The 19,547-nt window shown below is 49.5% G+C and overlaps 2 protein-coding genes across 5 annotated transcripts in view; both read left to right on the forward strand.

Moving 5' to 3' along the window:
• Positions 1–8,578, forward strand: part of ITSN1 (intersectin 1) — a 111,358-nt gene extending 102,780 nt beyond the window's left edge. For all 3 annotated transcript variants that reach the window (XM_088160509.1, XM_088160510.1, XM_088160511.1), the window contains 7 exons: positions 184–351; positions 2,038–2,250; positions 2,717–2,838; positions 3,885–3,967; positions 4,067–4,150; positions 5,260–5,433; positions 6,463–8,578. In XM_088160509.1, the coding sequence (XP_088016635.1) occupies positions 184–351; positions 2,038–2,250; positions 2,717–2,838; positions 3,885–3,967; positions 4,067–4,150; positions 5,260–5,433; positions 6,463–6,611 (993 nt within the window). In that variant the 3' untranslated portion in view covers positions 6,612–8,578. The remainder of the gene's footprint in view (positions 1–183; positions 352–2,037; positions 2,251–2,716; positions 2,839–3,884; positions 3,968–4,066; positions 4,151–5,259; positions 5,434–6,462) is intronic.
• A 4,869-nt stretch (positions 8,579–13,447) lies between these two features.
• Positions 13,448–16,866, forward strand: DNAJC28 (DnaJ heat shock protein family (Hsp40) member C28). Of its 2 annotated transcripts, none has more exons than XM_014890387.2 (3): positions 13,448–13,755; positions 14,628–14,779; positions 15,509–16,866. In XM_014890387.2, exon 3 carries the CDS (start codon positions 15,573–15,575, stop codon positions 16,662–16,664), a length of 1,092 nt encoding a protein of 363 aa, XP_014745873.2. In that variant the 5' UTR covers positions 13,448–13,755; positions 14,628–14,779; positions 15,509–15,572; the 3' UTR covers positions 16,665–16,866. The 2 variants fall into 2 exon arrangements, with proteins under 2 accessions (XP_014745873.2, XP_088016670.1); XM_088160544.1 differs by having other exon boundaries at positions 13,485–13,755; positions 14,516–14,779.
• Positions 16,867–19,547: the final 2,681 nt, after the last annotated feature.

Consider the following 19,547-nt stretch of genomic DNA (forward strand, 5'->3'; position numbering starts at 1 on the left):
TGGTGCAAGGGCTGTGCAGGCAGGCCTGCAATCCAGCTCTCCCACACTGTGCTTGTCTCCCTTTTCCGTGTCTGCCAGGGAGGAAAACAAACCCGGGGGGTGTTGGCTGTCCCTAAAACCTGCAGGGCAGCGTGGGGCTGCCAGGGGAGAGCAGTGCCTGATGCTGGGCTTGTGTGTGTGCAGATCATAGAGAACACCCCTGAGAACCACCCTGACCACAGCCACCTGAAGCAGGCCCTGGAGAAGGCAGAGGAGCTGTGCTCACAGGTCAACGAGGGCGTGAGGGAGAAGGAGAACTCGGACAGGCTGGAGTGGATCCAGGCCCACGTGCAGTGCGAGGGCCTGAGCGAGGTAACGGCCACGGGACACTGCTGGGACACTGCTGGGACACTGCTGGGACACTGCTGGGACACCCAGCTGCCACCCACAGCAACGCATCCTCATCATCATCATCATCAACATCACATCATCAACATCATCATCAACATCCTCAACACATCATCATCAACATCAACACAGCAACACATCTTCATCATCATCATCCTCATCATCATCAACACATCACCATCACATCATCATCATCGTCAACACATCTTCATCATCACATCATCATCATCACCCTATCACATCATCACCCATCACCCCAGCCCCTGTCCCCACCTGTCCTTGCCTCCCTGCCCTCCTGCACACCACCCTGGCTGCCACCCTGGTTGTCACCCTGGTTGTCACCCTGGTTGTCACCCTGGTTGTCACCCTGGCTGCTGTTCCTGCCCTTGGGGTCACTCCTGCTTGGTTGCTTGGCTCTGCACCAGTCCTGGCTTCAGTGCTGCAATCTGCCACCACAGTTTGCCATTTCCCAGTTCTTTGTGGCACAGTGGTTATGGGGCTGCTGTACCTGACCACTCTGGAGTGCTTTAAAAACCAAATATTTAGGAATATTTTCTGGGATAAAGCTTTGTATGCATTTGAAAACTCAAGAATACTGATCAGGTCTCTGGAGATTTTACAGAGAGAATGTCTGCCTCCCATGCCATGTTATTTTTTATGGTTATGTGATAAATTTCTAGAAATATTGTGTTTGTATGTCCTGCAAAAGGAGGGAACATAATCTGATGGCCTTCCTTTTGTTAGTGGAGGTAACAGAGGCAGACAGATCACAACTTGATTTTCAAACTATGCACCATTCTAGAAGGTAGAAAAACAATGAGCACTGGTTGGTTCATAAAGTAGGAGAATTGCATTTCAGCTGAGGAAGTCTGGCTGTTCTGGGAGAAGGAATGTGTGACAATGTCAGCACGTTCAGCTCTCTGCCAACCCCTGCCTGAAGGAAAGGAGCTGCTTTTGTCTTCTGTAGATGGTGCCTGGCCCCAGGAGAGCAGATCCACACCCTGGCAGAGCCTGTGGTGCTCACTGCCACCCTAATGCCAGCAGAGCAGCCCCTCCACACCCCTCTGCCCAGGGTGCTGAGAGCTGTGCCCTCCCTGGAGAAGATAAACCTGGAAATGGCACTTCAGGCAAGGGCAGGATTCTGCTGATCCCTTCCAAGGCCTGGCTGAGGCTGGGATTGTTGCTGTCCCTGTGCTCAGCAGCTCTGACTCGGGGTGTCGTGGCCATCTGGAATCCTTTGGGGTGTTTTTAGGGGTGAAATTCAAACCCAGTTCAGAATTAAGGAATAAAGGAACAATTCAGAATGCAGCCCTTAAGGAAGCTCAGCCTGTGGAGAGGCTGCTCACAGAGCTGCTGCTCAGCCAGGCCAGGTGCCCTGGCTCAGCCCCACTCCTGGAGCTGCATGTGAGTGCCCAGGGGGGCTCTGATGCTCTTGGCTTCCCCTGCCCAGCCCCGTGAGCAGGGGCTGCCTTCGGGGGACCCCACGGAGCCTCCTGTGCCCTGTGCTGCTTGTGGTGCTCGAGGCATGGCTGGTGAGCCCTGTGACACACACTGGAGCCAGGACTCAAACCTCTATTTGGTCTCTTGCAGGGCAGCCCCGATTGTTTCACTTTATACAGTGCGTTGTTGTTCTTCTTCTACTTTTCGCAGCAACTCGTTTTTAATTCAGTTACAAACTGCTTGGGACCACGCAAGTTCCTGCACAGTGGGAAGCTCTATAAAGCCAAGAGTAACAAGGAGCTCTATGGTTTTCTCTTCAACGACTTCCTCCTCCTCACTCAGATCATAAAACCTCTTGGCTCTTCGGGCACAGACAAGGTGTTCAGCCCCAAGTCCAACCTGCAATACAAAATGTACAAAACTGTAAGTGCTGCTCCCACAGGGGGTGGGGACAGGGCTCGGTAGCTCCGTTCTGGGGGTGTGGTTTGGGCAAAAGCCTCCCCAGAGGAGAGGTTTGGAAGCTTTGGGGGTCAGGGGCTGATGGCAGGGATGGGGGCTGTGTGCTCTATGGGATAAGAAGAGATGCTTTGGAGGTTTTGCTTGAATTAAACTTTTCCACGAGGGCTCGTGTTTGAGGGAGCAGAGGGAGAGGAAACTCTGCTGTGCTTGGCTTCTCCAGGAAATTCTGCTGTGCTTGGCTTCTCCAGGAGTGTTTCCAGGCTATGCAGGCACCTCTGTCTTTGTCAGCTTTTAAAATGTTCTGCAGAAAGATGGGAGGCAGAGGGGGGAGGCACTTGGGGCATGGAATGAAGCTGCTGTGAGCTGATGTGTGCTGACTGCCCCTGTGCACACTCTGCAGTACAACTCCAGCTCTGCTGATGTTTTACAGCCCATTTTCCTAAACGAGGTACTGGTGAAATTACCCACAGACCCTTCTGGAGACGAGCCCATCTTCCACATCTCCCACATTGACAGAGTGTACACACTCCGTGCTGAAAGCATTAATGAAAGGTAAGTGCCTTGGTGGGCCTTGAAAAGGTCTGGTGAATGTAGGGTGGGAATGGCTGTGATGGAAAATTGCAGAGTTGTCTCCAAGCTGGTTATTTTACATGACTGGAAAATTCCTTCTTGGGAATGGGATGATGTGAAAAGGAGGGAGAAATAATGGTGTTTCCTGAATTCCATCTAGACCAGTGATGAAATGGCTGAGAGTGGATGTTTAGGTTGAATTTCACATTTTGTGATAATGCAAAGAAGCCAAAAGATGCAATTCTGTCTTCTGCTGTTACCTGGGATGGTGGAAGGTGTCCCTGCCCATGGCAGGGACTGGGGCTGGATGAGTTTTAGGATGCCCCAACCCAAACCATGAATGTCCTGTGTTCCAAACTGATCCACAGCTTCCAGGTCCTCCCATGTCTCCTTGACTCAGGCTCCCTTTTGTGTCACAGCAGCTCTTCTAAGCCCTTGAGGTCACTTAGGAGCCCTTCTGCCACTTCTTTTCTCTGCCAGCCTTTGCCCTCAGCTCCTCCAGGCACAGCTGGCATTGTTGACTCAGTGATCCATGTGGGTCCCTCCCGGCTCAGGATGTTCTGTGATTCTTAAGCATGAAATTATTTCCCACAAGGGCCCAGGACTCCCCAGGTTATGCTTTTGAAATCCCAAGAGTCAGAAGAATTGGATAAGAAATCTCAGGGACCCAGGACAGTGCAGCACCAGTGTCTTGGACCTCCTGGCTCCAAGAAATCAGTTTATTTCAGGAAAACAAAGGGCTGGATGAAAGCAAACCTGTTCTTTAGACCTCTTTTCTCACCAAGCATCTCCTGCTCGTGGTTCTCTTGAGTTTTCTTTGTGTGGTGGGGTTTGCTGCCTTGGGATGGTTACATTATACTGACACAGAGGTGCTGTGAATTCCAGTGAGATCCCTTCCAGGCAGACACCTGTGGGATGGCAGAGCCTGGCATGGGAAAGAGGGAAGGCTTTAGTGTTGTCTGCTGTGCTCCAGCAGGGAAAAAGGGAAATGGCATTTTGCAACTTCTTTTTCTCCTTTCCTTCTGAAGGACTGCCTGGGTTCAGAAGATCAAAGCTGCTTCAGAACTTTACATAGAGACTGAAAAGAAGAAGAGGGAAAAGGCCTACCTAGGTACAGCACAGGATGTGGGGGTCTCATGTTTAGTGGAAAGGTCCCTGGGCAGGAAATGCCGTGGGTGACATTGCTCTGTGCTCTTCTGTCCCACCACAGTTCGCTCTCAGAGGGCAACAGGCATTGGGAGGCTGATGGTGAACGTGGTGGAAGGCATTGAACTGAAACCCTGCAGGTCCCATGGTGAGTGCCTTGCCTTTCTTTGCTCCATCCACAGGAAATTCCCAATTCCCAGCCCAACTCTGCAGGGCTTCTGTCCCAGACATGATTTTGTTAAATGCCCTGGGTTTCATGAAGGTAAATTAGGCAGAGGTGAATTTGTTCAGCTGAGCCCTGCTCCTGCAGTTGTCCTGCACGAGGCTTTTGTTTCAGGCTGCTTTAGTTTCCACCACACAAGGCATAAAATCCTGGAGGGAGGAGTGGAGGGTGCTGAGCAGAGCAGAGCATTCACTGTGATGTTCTTGCAGCCCCTTACAGGGACAGGACCAGAGCCTGGTGTGGCCAAGGTCTTTGCCAGCTGTCTTGGTTTGAAAGAAAGATGTTTGCTAAAAAAGGCAGGAACCTCTCTTGAAATGGAAAATGTAAACCCTCTCCCTCCAAATTAGTGTAATTTTGAAATTAAGGGTTTTTTAGGCAAAGATATGGGAATATGAATCAGTTTTTTTATTAGGAAAAATTAAAACAGAAATACAGCATTACAAAAAAACCAAACCTAAACCAATGGCAGAGTCAGAATACAGCCTGACACCTTGTCAGTCAGGATGTTGGTAGCAGTGCCATTGAATGTGGCTGTCGTTTTTTTGGAGTGACAGATGTGGTTCTGTTGAAGCAGTGGTTTTGTAGAAGGGTGTAGTTTTTTTTTTTGAAGGTTCAGTGATGATGTGGAAAGGTTTGGTTTTCTTCTGGAATCTAGTGGAAAAAGGCTGCTTTGGTGTTTTAAATTTCAGCTTTTATTTAGATAGGAAATGCTTAGCCCCTCCCCATGGGTGGAGCATTTCACAATGGGATGATGTAATTTTATTACTTATATAGTGGGACTCAATGGCTCATTAACAGAAGATATTTAATTGGAGGAAAGATGGGTTGTGGTGAAGATAAAGAACACTGCTTTATTTGGTTTTTAACAGGTGGCTTATTAACAGAGAGAAGGATTATTGCCTTGCTTGGTTTTAACAGATGGTGATAGAATACACACCCCTGGGTATATTTTGTTGGCTGCTGGAGCAGAAGGAAGCTCAGGAGCAGGATCACTAAAAAATCCCATTCATTTCTCTTTGTTCCCCTTTTCCCAGGAAAGAGCAACCCCTACTGCGAGGTGACCATGGGCTCTCAGTGCCACATCACCAAGACCATCCAGGACACCCTGAATCCCAAGTGGAATTCCAACTGCCAGTTCTTCATCAAGGACCTGGAGCAGGACGTGCTGTGCATCACGGTGTTCGAGCGGGACCAGTTCTCCCCGGATGGTGGGTATGGGGCTGCCCCTGCCCAGGCCTTCTGCAAAGATCTTTTTTGAGGAGGAGCATCCCTGCTGAGGCAAAGCAGGGGCAATGGGCTGGGTTGGGAGATGATTTTTAAAGATAGCCCAGATTTGACCCTCTTTGCATATTTAGGAGTTGACTTAGCCTCGCTCCACCCCAATATCAGCACAAAAAAGATGCAGCTCCCTCTGGGTTTTGAGAATTTCTTTTCTTGTGCACTTGACAACAACTAAAATGTGGTTTTGTAATTCTGCTAGAGTCCAGAAAGCTCTGGGTGCTGCTTGCACACAGATGGGTTCAGGAGGAGGAAGAGAAGTGACTTTGAGTTCCTGTTGTATGCAATAACAGCAGCAAAAATGAGCCCAGGATTCCAAACCCGATGGAATCATGGAACAGTTTGGCCTGAAAGGACCTTAAAGATCATCCAGTTCCAGTCCTTTCCATGGGCAGGGACACATTGCACTATCCCACGTTGCTCCAAGCCCCATCCAGAGTGGCCTTGAACACTTCCAGGGAATGGGAATTCCTCTTATCCTTATTTCATAAGCTGAGATAAACGTGGGGCATGACATGTTTATTTTGTATTTTGGGTGTATTTTGGAGTCACAATCTCTCAGACAGTGTTTGTTTTGGACTGCTACTGGCTCATTGACCTCATTGCTGGGCTGATGCCTTACTTGGCTCTGTCACCTCCAGCAGGTTCACACTCAGGTTTGACTGAGAACTTTGGCCTTCTGCTAACATATCATAAAACCAAGAAGTCCCTGAAGTGAGGCAGCTGTGAATTCCACTGTGGGATTTTCCACTCATGGACCCATTTAGTTTTAATGCTGCTGCAGTTTAACGTGGTCTGGCTAAATCCCCTTCTATGCAGCTTGGCAGCTTTTGGCCAAGTGCAGAGCTGGAGTTGGACTGAGGGTTTCTTTTCTCTCTTGGTGTGTGTGGGTGGAAGTTCAGGTCCTTCTGCAGACCCTGGCTTCCCTTTGCTGAGCACGCTGTGTTTCTGCATTGCAGACTTTTTGGGCAGGACAGAGATCCGTGTGGCAGACATCAAGAAGGACCAGGGTTCCAAGGGACCAGTTACAAAGTGTCTCCTCCTGCACGAAGTCCCCACGGGAGAGATCGTGGTGCGCCTGGACCTGCAGCTGTTCGATGAGCCTTAGGACACAGGGGCTGCTGTGGGAATTGAGCCCGAGCTGCCTGCAGGAGGCTCTGCAGGAGCCGTCACCGAGCCCTTGCTGGTGTGGCACGAAGCTACTGCTCGCCCTTCACACGTCAGAGGGTTATCAAAGCAAACAGGAGCATCTTTGTGCCTTGATAATTCTCACTGAACACACGAATCCCAATTTAGTGAGGAGATCTCTCTCAATCTCTCTGTGTGGAACTTGGTGTTGGTTTCCTGGGCTGGTGAAACAACCCTGTTGTTCCTTGTGCTGCAGTTGGGATGGCTGGCAAACCACATGGGTGGCTGTGCTTGCTCCAGCTTGTCTCCCATCCCCGCGGAGGAGGCAGTGTGGGTGTGTTTTGGAGGCTTTCTGAGGGTTTTCCCCCTTCAGGAGTTCTGTGCCTATTGCTCAGCAGAGTGGTGTGCAAATGTGAGTGAATGGAAGGAGCAGTTTCACAGCAAGAAGATCTCGGAAGATCTTCATGATGGTACTGCAAAGACTTAGAAAATAAATAGTCTATATCTATAAACAGAGAAGATTCTATTAACATACCACTTCATGACTCGTGTTGCCCCTGACAATAAAAAGATGTCCAGGCCTTGTGCACAGAGATGAATTGCACTCAGAAGAGTCCAGCCCTGGGTCCCTTTGGAAGTCGCTGTTGTGCCCAGCACTGCAGGAGCTGGGGCAGGAGGCCAAGGGCGAGGCACAGAGCCCTGCTGGCTGCTGTGGGCAACTCCTGGCTGCTCCTTCACTGCTGCTGCTGCCAGGGCTGAGCCTCACCCGCAGTGGGGAAGAAGAAACAATCGCGGCTCCAGCTCAGGAAGCCAAGCCCAGCGTGCAGAGCAGAGCAGAGCAGTGTGTGGTGCCCAGGTGTGCAGCTGAGCCCTGCTCACCTGGGCAGCTTCAGGGGAGCCCCCCAGGGAGGGGGCTGGATGCACCAGAGAGCTCTGGTGTGCACAGTGGAGATCCCAGAGCCAGCCAGGGGGGCAGTGCCAGGGCTCTCCATCCCTTTCACTCCATGGATAACAACATCCAGGCTCACATCCCAGTTTGGCAAAGCTCTGGCTCCAGGCAGGCACCCCCGGGCACGCTGTGGGTGCTCTGCTGAGCCTGGGCTCGGGGAGGAGAGATCCCCGAGAGGCAAATTCCTCTTTGTTCTGCTTGGATTCCTTTTGTCCACGCCCTGCCACACATCCACTGGTATTTTTGTAAGGACTTCATTCCGGAGGGGAGGTGCCAGCCCGTGTCATTCGCATGTGACCGTTCTCGTGGAGCTGTTGTTAGGTTTTGGTGTTCCTTGCATGTCCTCTCAGTACTGGTTCCCACCTCTCCTGTGTCGGCGGTGTTCTCTAGCACTCCAAGTCTTATTGGTTTCCATTAGGAAATTAGGATATATCCATAACAGGTAGGTAGATCAGTATGGTAATAAGTGTAAACTGTGCTGGGAAGTGTCTGTGTATTATAATTTCCTAAAAGACCACTGTAATGTTTCAAGCAACGGGAAGGAAAAAAAAATGTATGTTGGAGGGACAACAAAGTTTACATTTCATACTTTTCAGAATCGCTTTATTATTTATTTATTGAAGATAGTGTAGAATTTTGTATCAGAAATGACAGACATACTTATGTATTTTTTGAAACAAAACAGAGATACACACTTTAGTTAGAAACTTTCAACTGACCACATTTTAGAGGGAGTGTGACTTCCTAGGCATGCATTTGTTTACCACTAACTGGCTGAAAACACGATTAAGAGAACTTTAAGTTTCTATTTTTCAATGTTGTTAAGAAAATGGTTTCAATTAAAAGATGTAAATAGTACTAAACCCATGCTTTCCTAATTCCATATCAATACATTTTATGAAATATAATGTATATGAAAATACACATTGTTGTGGTAGGATAAAAAAAGTGATAAAATCTATTACTGGAGTACCATTAAATGTCATTGTCTAACCTTTTATTGCTGTGCTAATTTTACTCAGTGCTGCCAACAGGGTGAACATTGATTTCAGTGTTTCACAAGTAGTGTCACTTTATTAATAGTGTCATTTCACCAGCATTAATTACACTGACAGCTGAACTGGCCAACAGGACAAAAAAAAAAAAACCCTCGTGGCTGGAATGCAGGAACCTCAGGCAGGGTTTTGGAGGGAGCCCCAAGGAGCTGCACTTACCTGAGGCTCACCTGGTGCTGCAAGTGGGGGACCCTTCACTGTCTCAGATTGCGACCCGTGTCACGGACATCCCAGAATCCCAGACTGGGTTGGGTTGGAAGGGACTTTAAATCCCACCCAGAGCCACCCCTGCCATGGCAGGGACACCTCCCACTGTGCCAGGCTGCTCCAGCCCCATCCAACCTTGGGCACTGCCAGGGAAGTGCTGTACCAGCCTGTACAATTGCTCTGTGGAATTGTGACAGAAGCAGCACCTTCCCAGCCCCAGCACTTGGCATGTCCCCTTCCCCTCGATGGCACTGTCACCTCCATCAGTGCCACCGGGGGTTAGTCACTCATGGATGAGGAAAGGCTGGAGTTTGGCTCACAGATACCCAATGAATCCCTCACGATCAGCCCAGTCCTAAAGGGGAGGCTCCTCCTGGGCCTGTGCACCAAGGCCAGGCTGTGTCCCTGCCCTGGTGACAGTGTCCCTGTGACAGTGTCCCTGTGACAGTGTCCCTGCCCCGGTGACAGTGTCCCTGTGACAGTGTCCCTGCCCTGGTGACAGTGTTCCTGTGACAGTGTCCCTGCCCCGGTGACAGTGTCCCTGCCCTGGTGGCAGTGTCCCTGCCCCGGTGACAGTGTCCCTGTGACAGTGTCCCTGCCCCGGTGACAGTGTCTGTGCCCCGGTGGCAGTGTCCCTGCCCCGGTGACAGTGTCCCTGCCCTAGTGGCAGTGTCCCTGCCCTGGTGACAGTGTCCCTGCCCCGGTGACAGTGTCCCTGTGACAGTGTCCCTGCCCCGGTGACAGTGTCCGTGCCCCGGTGGCAGTGTCCCTGCCCCGGTGACAGTGTCCCTGCCCTGGTGACAGTGTCCCTGCCCTAGTGGCAGTGTCCCTGCCCCGGTGGCAGTGTCCCTGCCGTGGTGGCAGTGTCCCTGCCCTTGGAGCTCGCTGGCACATCGGCACTGTCAGCTTCCCAGACAGAACTGGCAGCCACAGAATCCCCAAATCCCCGAGGCTGGCAAAGCCCTCCCAGCCCCTGCAGTCCCAGCTGTGCCCCATGGCCACCTTGGCACCCTGAGTGCCACCTCCAGGTGCCACCACCAGGGATGGGGACCCCAAAGCTCCCTGGGCAGCCCCTCCCATGCCACACCTTTGGAAGTGCTGTAGAATAAAAACTGCCCCAGGCTGGCCTTGGCTCAGAGATGCTGAGAGTCTGCCCAGGGCAGAGCCAGGAGAGGCTGCTCAGAGCTGGGGAAGGGATTTGGGCACCTGGGAGACAGAGCCTGGCTCTGAGCTGACCCTGAGCCAAACAGCTGAGAAATTACAGCAGATTTTTTCTAGAAGCACTTAATTATTCAGTATTTTCTCAACGTGAGTGAACTTTTTCAATGCTCAATTTACAAGTTTTTTACCCTTTAAAAAAAGTTCAATCACTTCTTGTTCCGTGTGAGGAGGATTGGGGTGGGAAACATTGTGGGTAATGGAGTTTTTTCTTTCATACATTCTCCAAAGTGAGATGTGACAAGTGCAGACTCTGACTCCTGGTTCCACACTGCTCTGCTTGTCACAGTTCATTCATTCTCAGTTCATTCAAAGCCCTCGAAGCAGGGAGAAGCTGGCAGTCAGCAGAAATTGCTTGGAGGGTTTGCTCTGTGTTGCTTTGTTCAGCCTCTCCACTCCTGTCCTCCATGCACACTGCTGTACCCAGAGTTCAGGACATGCTTATGGATATATTTGTGATTATTGTACATAGAGTATAAAAACAGCTCTGTTGTCATTGTCAAATACCGAGTAAATCTCACAGAAAAGCATTTAAAGGCACCTGGTTTTGTTTGTTCCTTGAAATATTTGAAAAGAAGGAGTGTCCTCAGGAAATTATTTTTCTGTATGTAGGAGGATATATTTAGGATCTCATTAAAAATAAAGGACTGCAGTGAGAGTCTGTTAAACGGCCCTGATTACTCGATTGAGTTGTCAAAGGCTCTGCTGTGACCGTGGGTCAATGCTTGGCTGCCTGTAAAGCTGCCAAAGTGCCACTGTCCCCGGATTTAGGGACCAGTCTGGGATCTGACAGTGCTGTGCAAGCACCTTGAAGAAAAACAGAGAAAAATTCTACTGTTTGTAGAATTTGTGTGATCTTAAAAACTATGAAGGCATTATAAAAACTTATCTGGCAATAAGAGAAAAAGCTATTCTTTCTTTCAAGAAAATGCAATGAATTTGTATTGTTCATTTACAGCACATTTAACTATTCCTCAGTAAAATATCTGTACTGTGAAGATGGCTTCTTTTGGTTTTTAAGGCATCAAGCAGCACTGTTTGCCATAATGCAATTTTACCTGACTTCAGTTGCTGGGAATGTCTCATTCTCAGTCACCCCTGGTTAAACAATTCTATTTACAGACATTATTTTGTTAATTTGACTTATTGCTACACAACTGCTACATTAGTCCCTGACCTGCAATAAAGACACATGGCACTGAGTTTGGGATAAAGGGAAAGGGTGAAAGGGCAGAGAGAAAGGAAAAGATGAATTAAAAAGGGGCAGAGAGAAAGAAAGACAAGGGAAAAGTGAGGAAAAGAGATCATCACTCCTGGATCCATCATGGTTCTGGCTGATGGGACATCACTCCTGGATCCAGAATGGTTCCAGATGAGGGGACATCACTCCTGGTGATCTCACTCCTGGTTCCAGCAGTGATCCAGCTGTTGGGATGTCACTCCTGGTTCCAGCAGTGATCCAGCTGTTGGGATGCCCAGGGTCATGGGCTTGGGGGGGGGGGTACCCTTTATGGACTGGGTTCCCCACCCTGAAATGGGTTTCTCCCCTCTGTGCAAACTGGGTGTCTTGCACAGTCTGTTCTTCCAGACCCTTCTGGAAAAGGGTTGGTGGCTTTGGGGGTCTTTGGTGCTCTTGATCCCCCCTGGTCCATGGTCATTCTTTTCCCGAGTCCTGTGCTTGCTGTGCTGGGTTTTGCTGATCTCCTGGAACCATAACTGGGAGTTTGTCCTGCCCAGGTGCTCTCAGGCCCAGCCTGGCACTGGTGTGGGCACTGCTCCTCTGGCTGTGCCACCAGGCAGGGACACCAGAACAGCCCCACACCAGAGGGACAATTCCTTCTCCCATTGCAGGAGTCTCCTTTGGTGTGGAAAAGAAAGACAGAAAGGAGAATTGGGGTCCCCCTTCTCCTTGTCCATCTTCTCAACAATTTCCATCATCCCCTAGCACGGATGGATCCAGGGAGCTGGTTCCTCCTGACTGGCAGCTGTTCCTCCCTTTGGGACAGTTCACTGAACTCTCCTGTGCCCCTTGGCACAGCTCTGCGTCCTCATCTCCTTCCCATGGGGACATGTCTAGGACATTAGTGTTCCCCAAAGACAGCTCTTTGTCATATTTGCCTTGTTCTTGGGAAAGCTTCTTGTTGCTGCTGTATCCCCTTGGGACAGCTCTTTCTTGTGGTAGTCTTGGCCCTGGCATGCCTCCTGGTCACTCTGCTTTGTCCCTTGGGTGGCATTTTCCCTTGGGGACAGCTCCAAGGCACTCTTGTTATCCCCTGGGGAGAGCTCGGTGTCACCTGCCCTGGGCACACCTGTGTCTTTAGTTCATCTTCCCACTGGGACATTGAAGACAGACACCGCCAGCAGGAAGGCGCACACAGCCGTGTTCTGGAACAGGGATAACCCAAGGACAGCACAGGAACAACACCCATTTCGTGCCCTCCTGATTTTACCAAACATCCACCTGTTTGAAAGAAGAACAGGTGCATCTCTATGTGCAGACCAGCCTGACTTTTGTCAGGGCTCACACACAGGAAATCAAACTGCTGTTTGAACTGTTGAGCTGCAGTGGGATGAAGAGTCTCAATCCCTGCTCTGCAGCAATTTGTTCAGCTTGGCAGACACGTCCTCACCGCTCTCACACTTCAATCACAGAGCATTAACCAGGAGAGGTTTGTCTTTTCTCCCACTCCCTGCTGCCTTGATGCAGAGCTCCCCAGCCCACATATACCGCCGTGAAGGTGCACATCGCCGCCACGGCACCTCCCCTCACCTCCCCTCACATCTCCGCCATGGCTCCTCCCCTCACAGCCCCGCCATGGCTCCTCCCTCACATCCCGCCATGGCTCCTCCCTCACAGCCCCGCCATGGCTCCTCCCTCACAGCTCACCATGGCTCCTCCCTCACATCCCGCCATGGCTCCTCCCTCACAGCTCACCATGGCTCCTCCCTCACATCCCGCCATGGCTCCTCCCTCACAGCCCCGCCATGGCTCCTCCCTCACATCCCGCCATGGCTCCTCCCTCACAGCTCACCATGGCTCCTCCCCTCACATCCCGCCATGGCTCCTCCCTCACATCCCGCCATGGCACCTCCCCTCACATCTCCGCCATGGCTCCTCCCTCAGAGCCCCGCCATGGCTCCCCCCTCACAGCCCCGCCATGGCTCCTCCCTCACAGCCCCGCCATGGCTCCTCCCTCACAGCCCCGCCATGGCTCCTCCCTCACAGCCCCGCCATGGCTCCCCCCTCACAGCCCCGCCATGGCTCCTCCCTCACATCCCGCCATGGCTCCTCCCTCACATCCCGCCATGGCTCCTCCCCTCACAGCCCCGCCATGGCTCCTCCCTCACATCCCGCCATGGCTCCTCCCTCACAGCTCACCATGGCTCCTCCCTCACAGCATCTTCCCGCCCCTCACGGCGGCGCTCGGGCGCCCCCCGGCGGAGAGCGGGGACAAGCGGGGCCCTCTCTCCCCGTCTCCTCCCTTCCTTCTCCCTATTTTTCCCCTCTCCTCATCTCTCCTCCTTCCCCATCTCTCTCATTCCCGTTCTCCCGACCCTCCCGTCTTTTCCCCGTTTCTTCCCCTCCGTCCGTCCTTGAGCGCGGGGTCACAGCCGAGCCCGGCCCCTCGGGTTCCTCCGGTCCCTCCTCTTCCTGCCGGGCCGTTACCGGCGCCGTTGCCGTGAAGCGGCTCCAGGTGAGGCGGGGCCGGGCCCTACGGGGCAGGGAGGGCGAGAGAGCGGGGCCGGCTCCTGGGGGGTTCAATCCATCCCCCCTTCCCCAGTCCCACTGGGAATCGCTCAGTTCGCACTGCCAGGGAATAACTCCCCCCTTTCCCAGCCGGCCCCCTCGGGGGGATGAGGGTTCTACATACGGTTCTTTTATTTATCGATCAAGTTTGTTGAAATCGGGGCTGCCGAGTTATGAGAAGGTCACTTTTGGAGCGATAATTGAATTTTTATTTTATTGATTGTTTATTGATTGATCGTTCTGTTTAAGTAGTAGTTACACGGGGTTTTATGGCTGTATGAAAATCAGTTATCTTGGTATTATCTTTGTCAGCCGCCCAGACGGGATAAAATCATTGGATCATAAATAAAAGATGTTAATGAGCTCCGTTATCACGAGCTGATTAATACCTTACATGGGTCAAAGCCAGCTGAAAACATTGAGGACTGATCCAGTCCCTAGTACATGTTCTTTTCCTTCTCTGGGTTAGCAAAAGGGCAGTTTGGCATATGCAGGAGATATAAACGTTGCAAATTCTTTAATTAACCTTGAGGAGTTGATTTGACCTAGCTTTTTGTTTGACAGTGGAGGGAGTTGTTGCCCTCCCTGTGTCTTCAGCTCCACTGATGCTGCATTTCCCTAAGGATTCCCAAGAATAAAGAGGAGTGGGCTGATGTGTAACTGGTGTCCAGTTAGTGTTATATTCTTATATTTTGATTTTACATAAGGACTGGTTTTGTCACCTGCCGAGATACTGCCCTGGCTGTGTCCTCAGCTAACCCAGAATCACTGGAATTGTTGACAGAAGGAAATAGTGAATGCTATCGATCTGACTTCCAGGATTACACCCCTGCCTGGCACCAGTGAAGGAGTTTGGCCACTGCTGGGATATAAAGGCTGAACGAAGTGACTCTGTAACCTGAGTGCTGATCCAGATGTTGCTGTGCAATACCAAGGACGTGCTGTGATGCCCTCCTTTGCCAACGTACCAGGTTGTAGCTCTTGAGGCCTTGATCCAAGGGAGTAGGAAATTGAGCTGTTGCTGAATGTAGGTACAGAGGAGAAGGGAGGGATTTGTTTCAGCAGGTATTGCTCAGCATCAAGCTTCTTTCCAGTTTACACTGGCATGAGTTTGCTGAAAGGCAAGAAAGGCAATACAATAAATAATAGAAAAATAAATGTGATAAAAATGCTTCCTGGGAATTGTGCAGTGCAATACAAACCTGTGTTCCTGCTGTCATACCGGGAAAAAAGTAAATTGTGAATTAATTTTCATTTACATGGTAATACTACTACTACTTCAATAGTAATTAATTAGAAATGTAAATGAATGACTTTAAGCTTAAGGAGGGCAGGATTTGATGGGATTTTGGGCAGGAATTGTTCCCTGGCAGGGTGGGCAGGGCTGGCACAGGGTGCCCAGAGCAGCTGTGGCTGCCCCTGGATCCCTGGCAGTGCCCAAGGCCAGGTTGGACATTGGGACAGTGGGAGGTGTCCCTGCCATGGCAGGGGTGGCTCTGGGGGGGATTTAATGTCCCTTCTAACCCAGACCATTCTGGGATTCTGTGATTTCAATATTAGTCTGTAAAAGAAGAAAATAACTGCTGAATTTTAGTCGGGATTTCTTTAATATATCAGACTAAACATAAGACTTACGCCCTGGAAGTTCTTTTATAAAAAAGGGTATTTAACATGATTTTTTTGTACAAATGTGTCTGTAGGTTCTTTATAATGTAGCTGCATCTGAAGACATCCCCGGTGGCTTTGTGTCGTGCTGATAACAACATGGGCCATTGTGTCGTGGGACGGGGAGCCATGATTCCAAGGAAGCTGAAGCCCTTTCTTTGCAGGATGCTGTCGGGTTACAAACCCAAGAACGACGTCAAGGGCTCCTACAAAATTCTGGAGCTCGAGGAAGGATGTTCCCCCGACGACGTCAGAAGCTCCTATCACAACCTTGCCAAGAAATACCACCCTGACAGCAGCTCCGGCATGGCCGATTCCAAGGCCTTCATCAAGGTGGAGGAGGCCTACAGGCTTGTGCTCAGCGACCTGACAGCCAAGCAGAAATCAGAGGCCGGCGAGGAGAAGGAGGAGGAGGAAGAGCAATTCAAATCCAAATCCCTGCAGCACAGGCACTACCTGAGCTTCGAGGGCGTGGGCATCGGCACGCCGAGCCAGCGGGAGAAGCAGTACATGCAGTTCCGCGTGGACCGCGCCTCCGAGCAGGTGCTGCAGTACCGGCAGCAGAGGCTGGAGGGCCGCTACGCCGGCAGCGACCTCAGCACGGCCAAGGACGTGCGGCAGAGCAAGAAGGTGAAGATAACTCAGGCGGTGGAACGGCTGGTGGAGGACCTCATCCAGGAATCCATGGCCAAAGGGGACTTCGACAACCTCAGCGGCAAAGGGAAGCCTTTGCAGAAGTTCTCGCACAGCCCCCACATCGACCCCATGACCCACAACCTGAACAGGATCCTCATCGACAACGGGTACCAGCCCGAGTGGATCCTGCTGCAGAAGGAGATCCGGGAGACCATCGAGAGGCTGAGGAAGAGCGTGGTGGCCGCCAGGAGGAAGCTCGGGGAGCCCATGACGCTGCCGGAGCAGAAGCAGTGGGGCCGCGTTTGTGAGCAGTTCGCAGAGGACATCAGGAAATTAAACAAGAGAGTTGACGACTTCAACCTGGTGGTGCCCATCCTGAGCAGGCAGATGGTGCATTTCAGCACGGACAAGGAAATCCTCCGGGCACGAAAGACTTACGAGGCTGTCCTGGAAAAGGTTTCTGATTCAGACACCAAGGAGAGCGAGGGGGAAAAGGGCAAAAGGTTTGGGTGGAAGTCTTCTCTGTTGAAGTGGTTAAAACTTACACCGAAATAATTAATTTCGTGCTAATTGCTCTTGTCAAGGTTTTGAATGCACTTTATTGATGAAATATAGCACTAGAGAAATGTCAGGTCCACTGAAAATGTGAAATGCACGCTGTCACCTTACTTGAAGGAAATTTGGTTGTGTGATGAGCATTTGCATTGCAAATAATTGAGTTATTTTTCAATGTTATTAAAGGAAATGTGCCAGTTTGGCTTGTGGTAGAGTTAATTTTTCTCATCGTTAGTCTGGGGCTGTGTGTTGGATTTGGGCTGGGGGCAGTGCTGACCATTCCAGGGTGTTTTTATTGCTGGGCAGGGCTTGCACAGCCCCTTTTGTGCCCTTCACACCTCCCCTCCCCTCCCCTGAGCAGCTGCTGGCTGCCTTAAACCACAGCAGCAACAAATCGGTTCTTCTCTTGCAGGTCATTTATTTTCCTTCTGCTGAAATCCAAATTAATGCTTCACTTCAGCACAGACCACAATCACTTTGACAGTCTCTTATCACTTCAAAGGAGAAACAGAGGCATTAGAAAAACACATTAAAGTGGAGGCAAATGTCTTGCTGTGCCCTGTTTGTCCTTTGCACTCTTATTTCAGTACTTACAGCTCATGAATTTTTGGCTGCATATTTTTTAAACATACATTCAACTCTTTAAGGTTAAATTCAGTGAAGGGAGGGTTCTTGGCTTGGACTGTACACGTGCACAAATCCATTTTTGCATCTTTAACACAGAAAGAGGTCTTGGAAATTTATTTATTGGTGAGCACCCCCTGCCATGGGCAGGGACACCTTCCAGCTCTGTGTATGAATGTTCACTTACATCATTTATTCTTGTTTACAGTGCAAACTGTTAATGAAAGGTACTTTTCTGAAGGTCCTTATAATATACTGGAAAACCCCACATTTTGATTCTCATTATGGTCTGCAGGAATTGGATCAGAATTGCTGGTCAGACAAACCCAGTGGGAGACTTCAAGAGCAAATTGAATTCATGGCACAAGGGTAAATAGAAACCAGGTTGCAGGAAATGGGACCCACTCTGGCTCACAAAGAAGCATCAGCACTTTCAATACCAGAGACATTAAATAAAGAGTGAATCAGCAGACTGATGGATTTTTATGTTTTTATTAAAACCACTTGGGTTTAAATGGGGCAGGTGTGACCTGACCCAGGCACTTCAAATCAGCCTTGCACTGATGTCATCAAAAACTGCCAGGCACAAAAATCCACTTCTGCAACATTTACAGTGATGATGGGAAATATAATTCCCACTTTTATTTTGCCCAGGTGTGTAGAGGAGTTCAGTGTTTCAGGGCTTGTCTGTAATTTTGTTGCTCTGAGTTCACAAAACCTTAAGAGCAGTGTTTAGTCAATACTGAGGAATATCAACTACTGCACACAGAAAACTCAGGAGAGAATGACCTTCAGAAGGAATTTTTCTGGCTGACACTGAACTGTTAATTTGAATTTGATAAATCTTATTTTATGACTGTGAGAAAGGGTACAATCATTGCTGACCCCAGATCCAAACTCATGTTGTTTATTCTATTCTATTTGTTGGCCTAATAACCCCATGCCTTGAAAGGCTTAAGTGACATTTTAATATGAAGACAAAAGATTATATACATATATACTTTTATATATTAAGAAGATACAGTATTTGAGGTATCAGTTTATCTCAGGGGGAGGAATCTCTTTCTTGCCCAACAGGGCAAGCAGCGATGGCTTGAAATAAAAGAGAGATATAAACTAAGTATTGAGAAGAAATCCTTCCCTTTTTTAAGCACTGTGAGTGTCGAGTGCTGCTGAGGATTTCTCAGTTTCTCTGTTTCAGAGCAGTAACATCTTGGGATGAACATGAAGATACAGAGAAGGCTCAGAGATGAAGGAATAAATGAGAAGCAAAAGCAAGGCATCTTGTAAATGAAATATATAAGTGATAAATCTTTATTGTTAGTGGGAGAAGGTGCTCCTCTGAGGGAATGGGGTGTGTGGTGTCTCTGGACTTGATGGAACAGTGTGTACATGTAAGTTAAAAAAAAGAAGAGAGGACTTTGAGTACAATCTGATTCTTTCAATTCCGTGTCTTTGAGATGTGCCCTCTAATCCACAGAATGCTGATTTTGATCCCGTTCTCTTTGCCCAGGGCTTTTATTCAGCATCTGTCTTTTGCCACTTACTTGTTTTGCTGTTTTAAACAATGAGTTTATTGACGTGTTTGTTACCCCCATATTTCTTGTCCAGTAGATTCCCTTCCAACCCAGACCGTTCTGTGATTGATGCTATGAATTAGAATTTATCCATGTTTATTAATTCCGTTTAGTTTCATTAAAGCAGACATCGACTTTGATACCAGTTTTCCTGGTTTCAGGGGTCTGAAGACCCCCTTATCCTGTGGTGTCTTTGTCCTTGTATCCTGTTTCCACATTCTTGACCCAACCTTGTAGCTTTGCTCTCCTCCTGTTCTTGGAAGCACCGTAAATTATAGCAAATATACAATTTTGTCAGTCCCCCTTTTAGTCAAAGCATTTCTTGGTGCTTGATTCTTAATTCTCAATTTCTCTATGTTATAAATGAGAGACAAAAGTCTCGATATTCAGCAAAATTTAGATTGCTTTATTTGATATAGAAAGAGCAAGCAGCGCTGGGGAACGTGAGGGGTCACTGCCCACTCCAGGCTCCACCCAACCTTGGTTTGCAGCCTCTTCTTATACTATGGGTTCTCGGTGGAATCAATAATTTTGGGGGGTTTTTTGCTGTCATAATTTTGCCAGGTAAGCAGCGGTGGTCGAATAAACATCCGTATTCAAATTGACAAAGTCTCCGGGTGACAGTCACAGATAACCATCAGTGGAATCTGGATGTCTGGTCCTTGAGATCAAAGGCAGGAAA

The sequence above is a fragment of the Sturnus vulgaris genome, chromosome 2 (genome assembly GCF_052056855.1).
Source record: "Sturnus vulgaris isolate bStuVul1 chromosome 2, bStuVul1.hap1, whole genome shotgun sequence".
Taxonomy (NCBI): Eukaryota; Metazoa; Chordata; class Aves; order Passeriformes; family Sturnidae; genus Sturnus; species Sturnus vulgaris.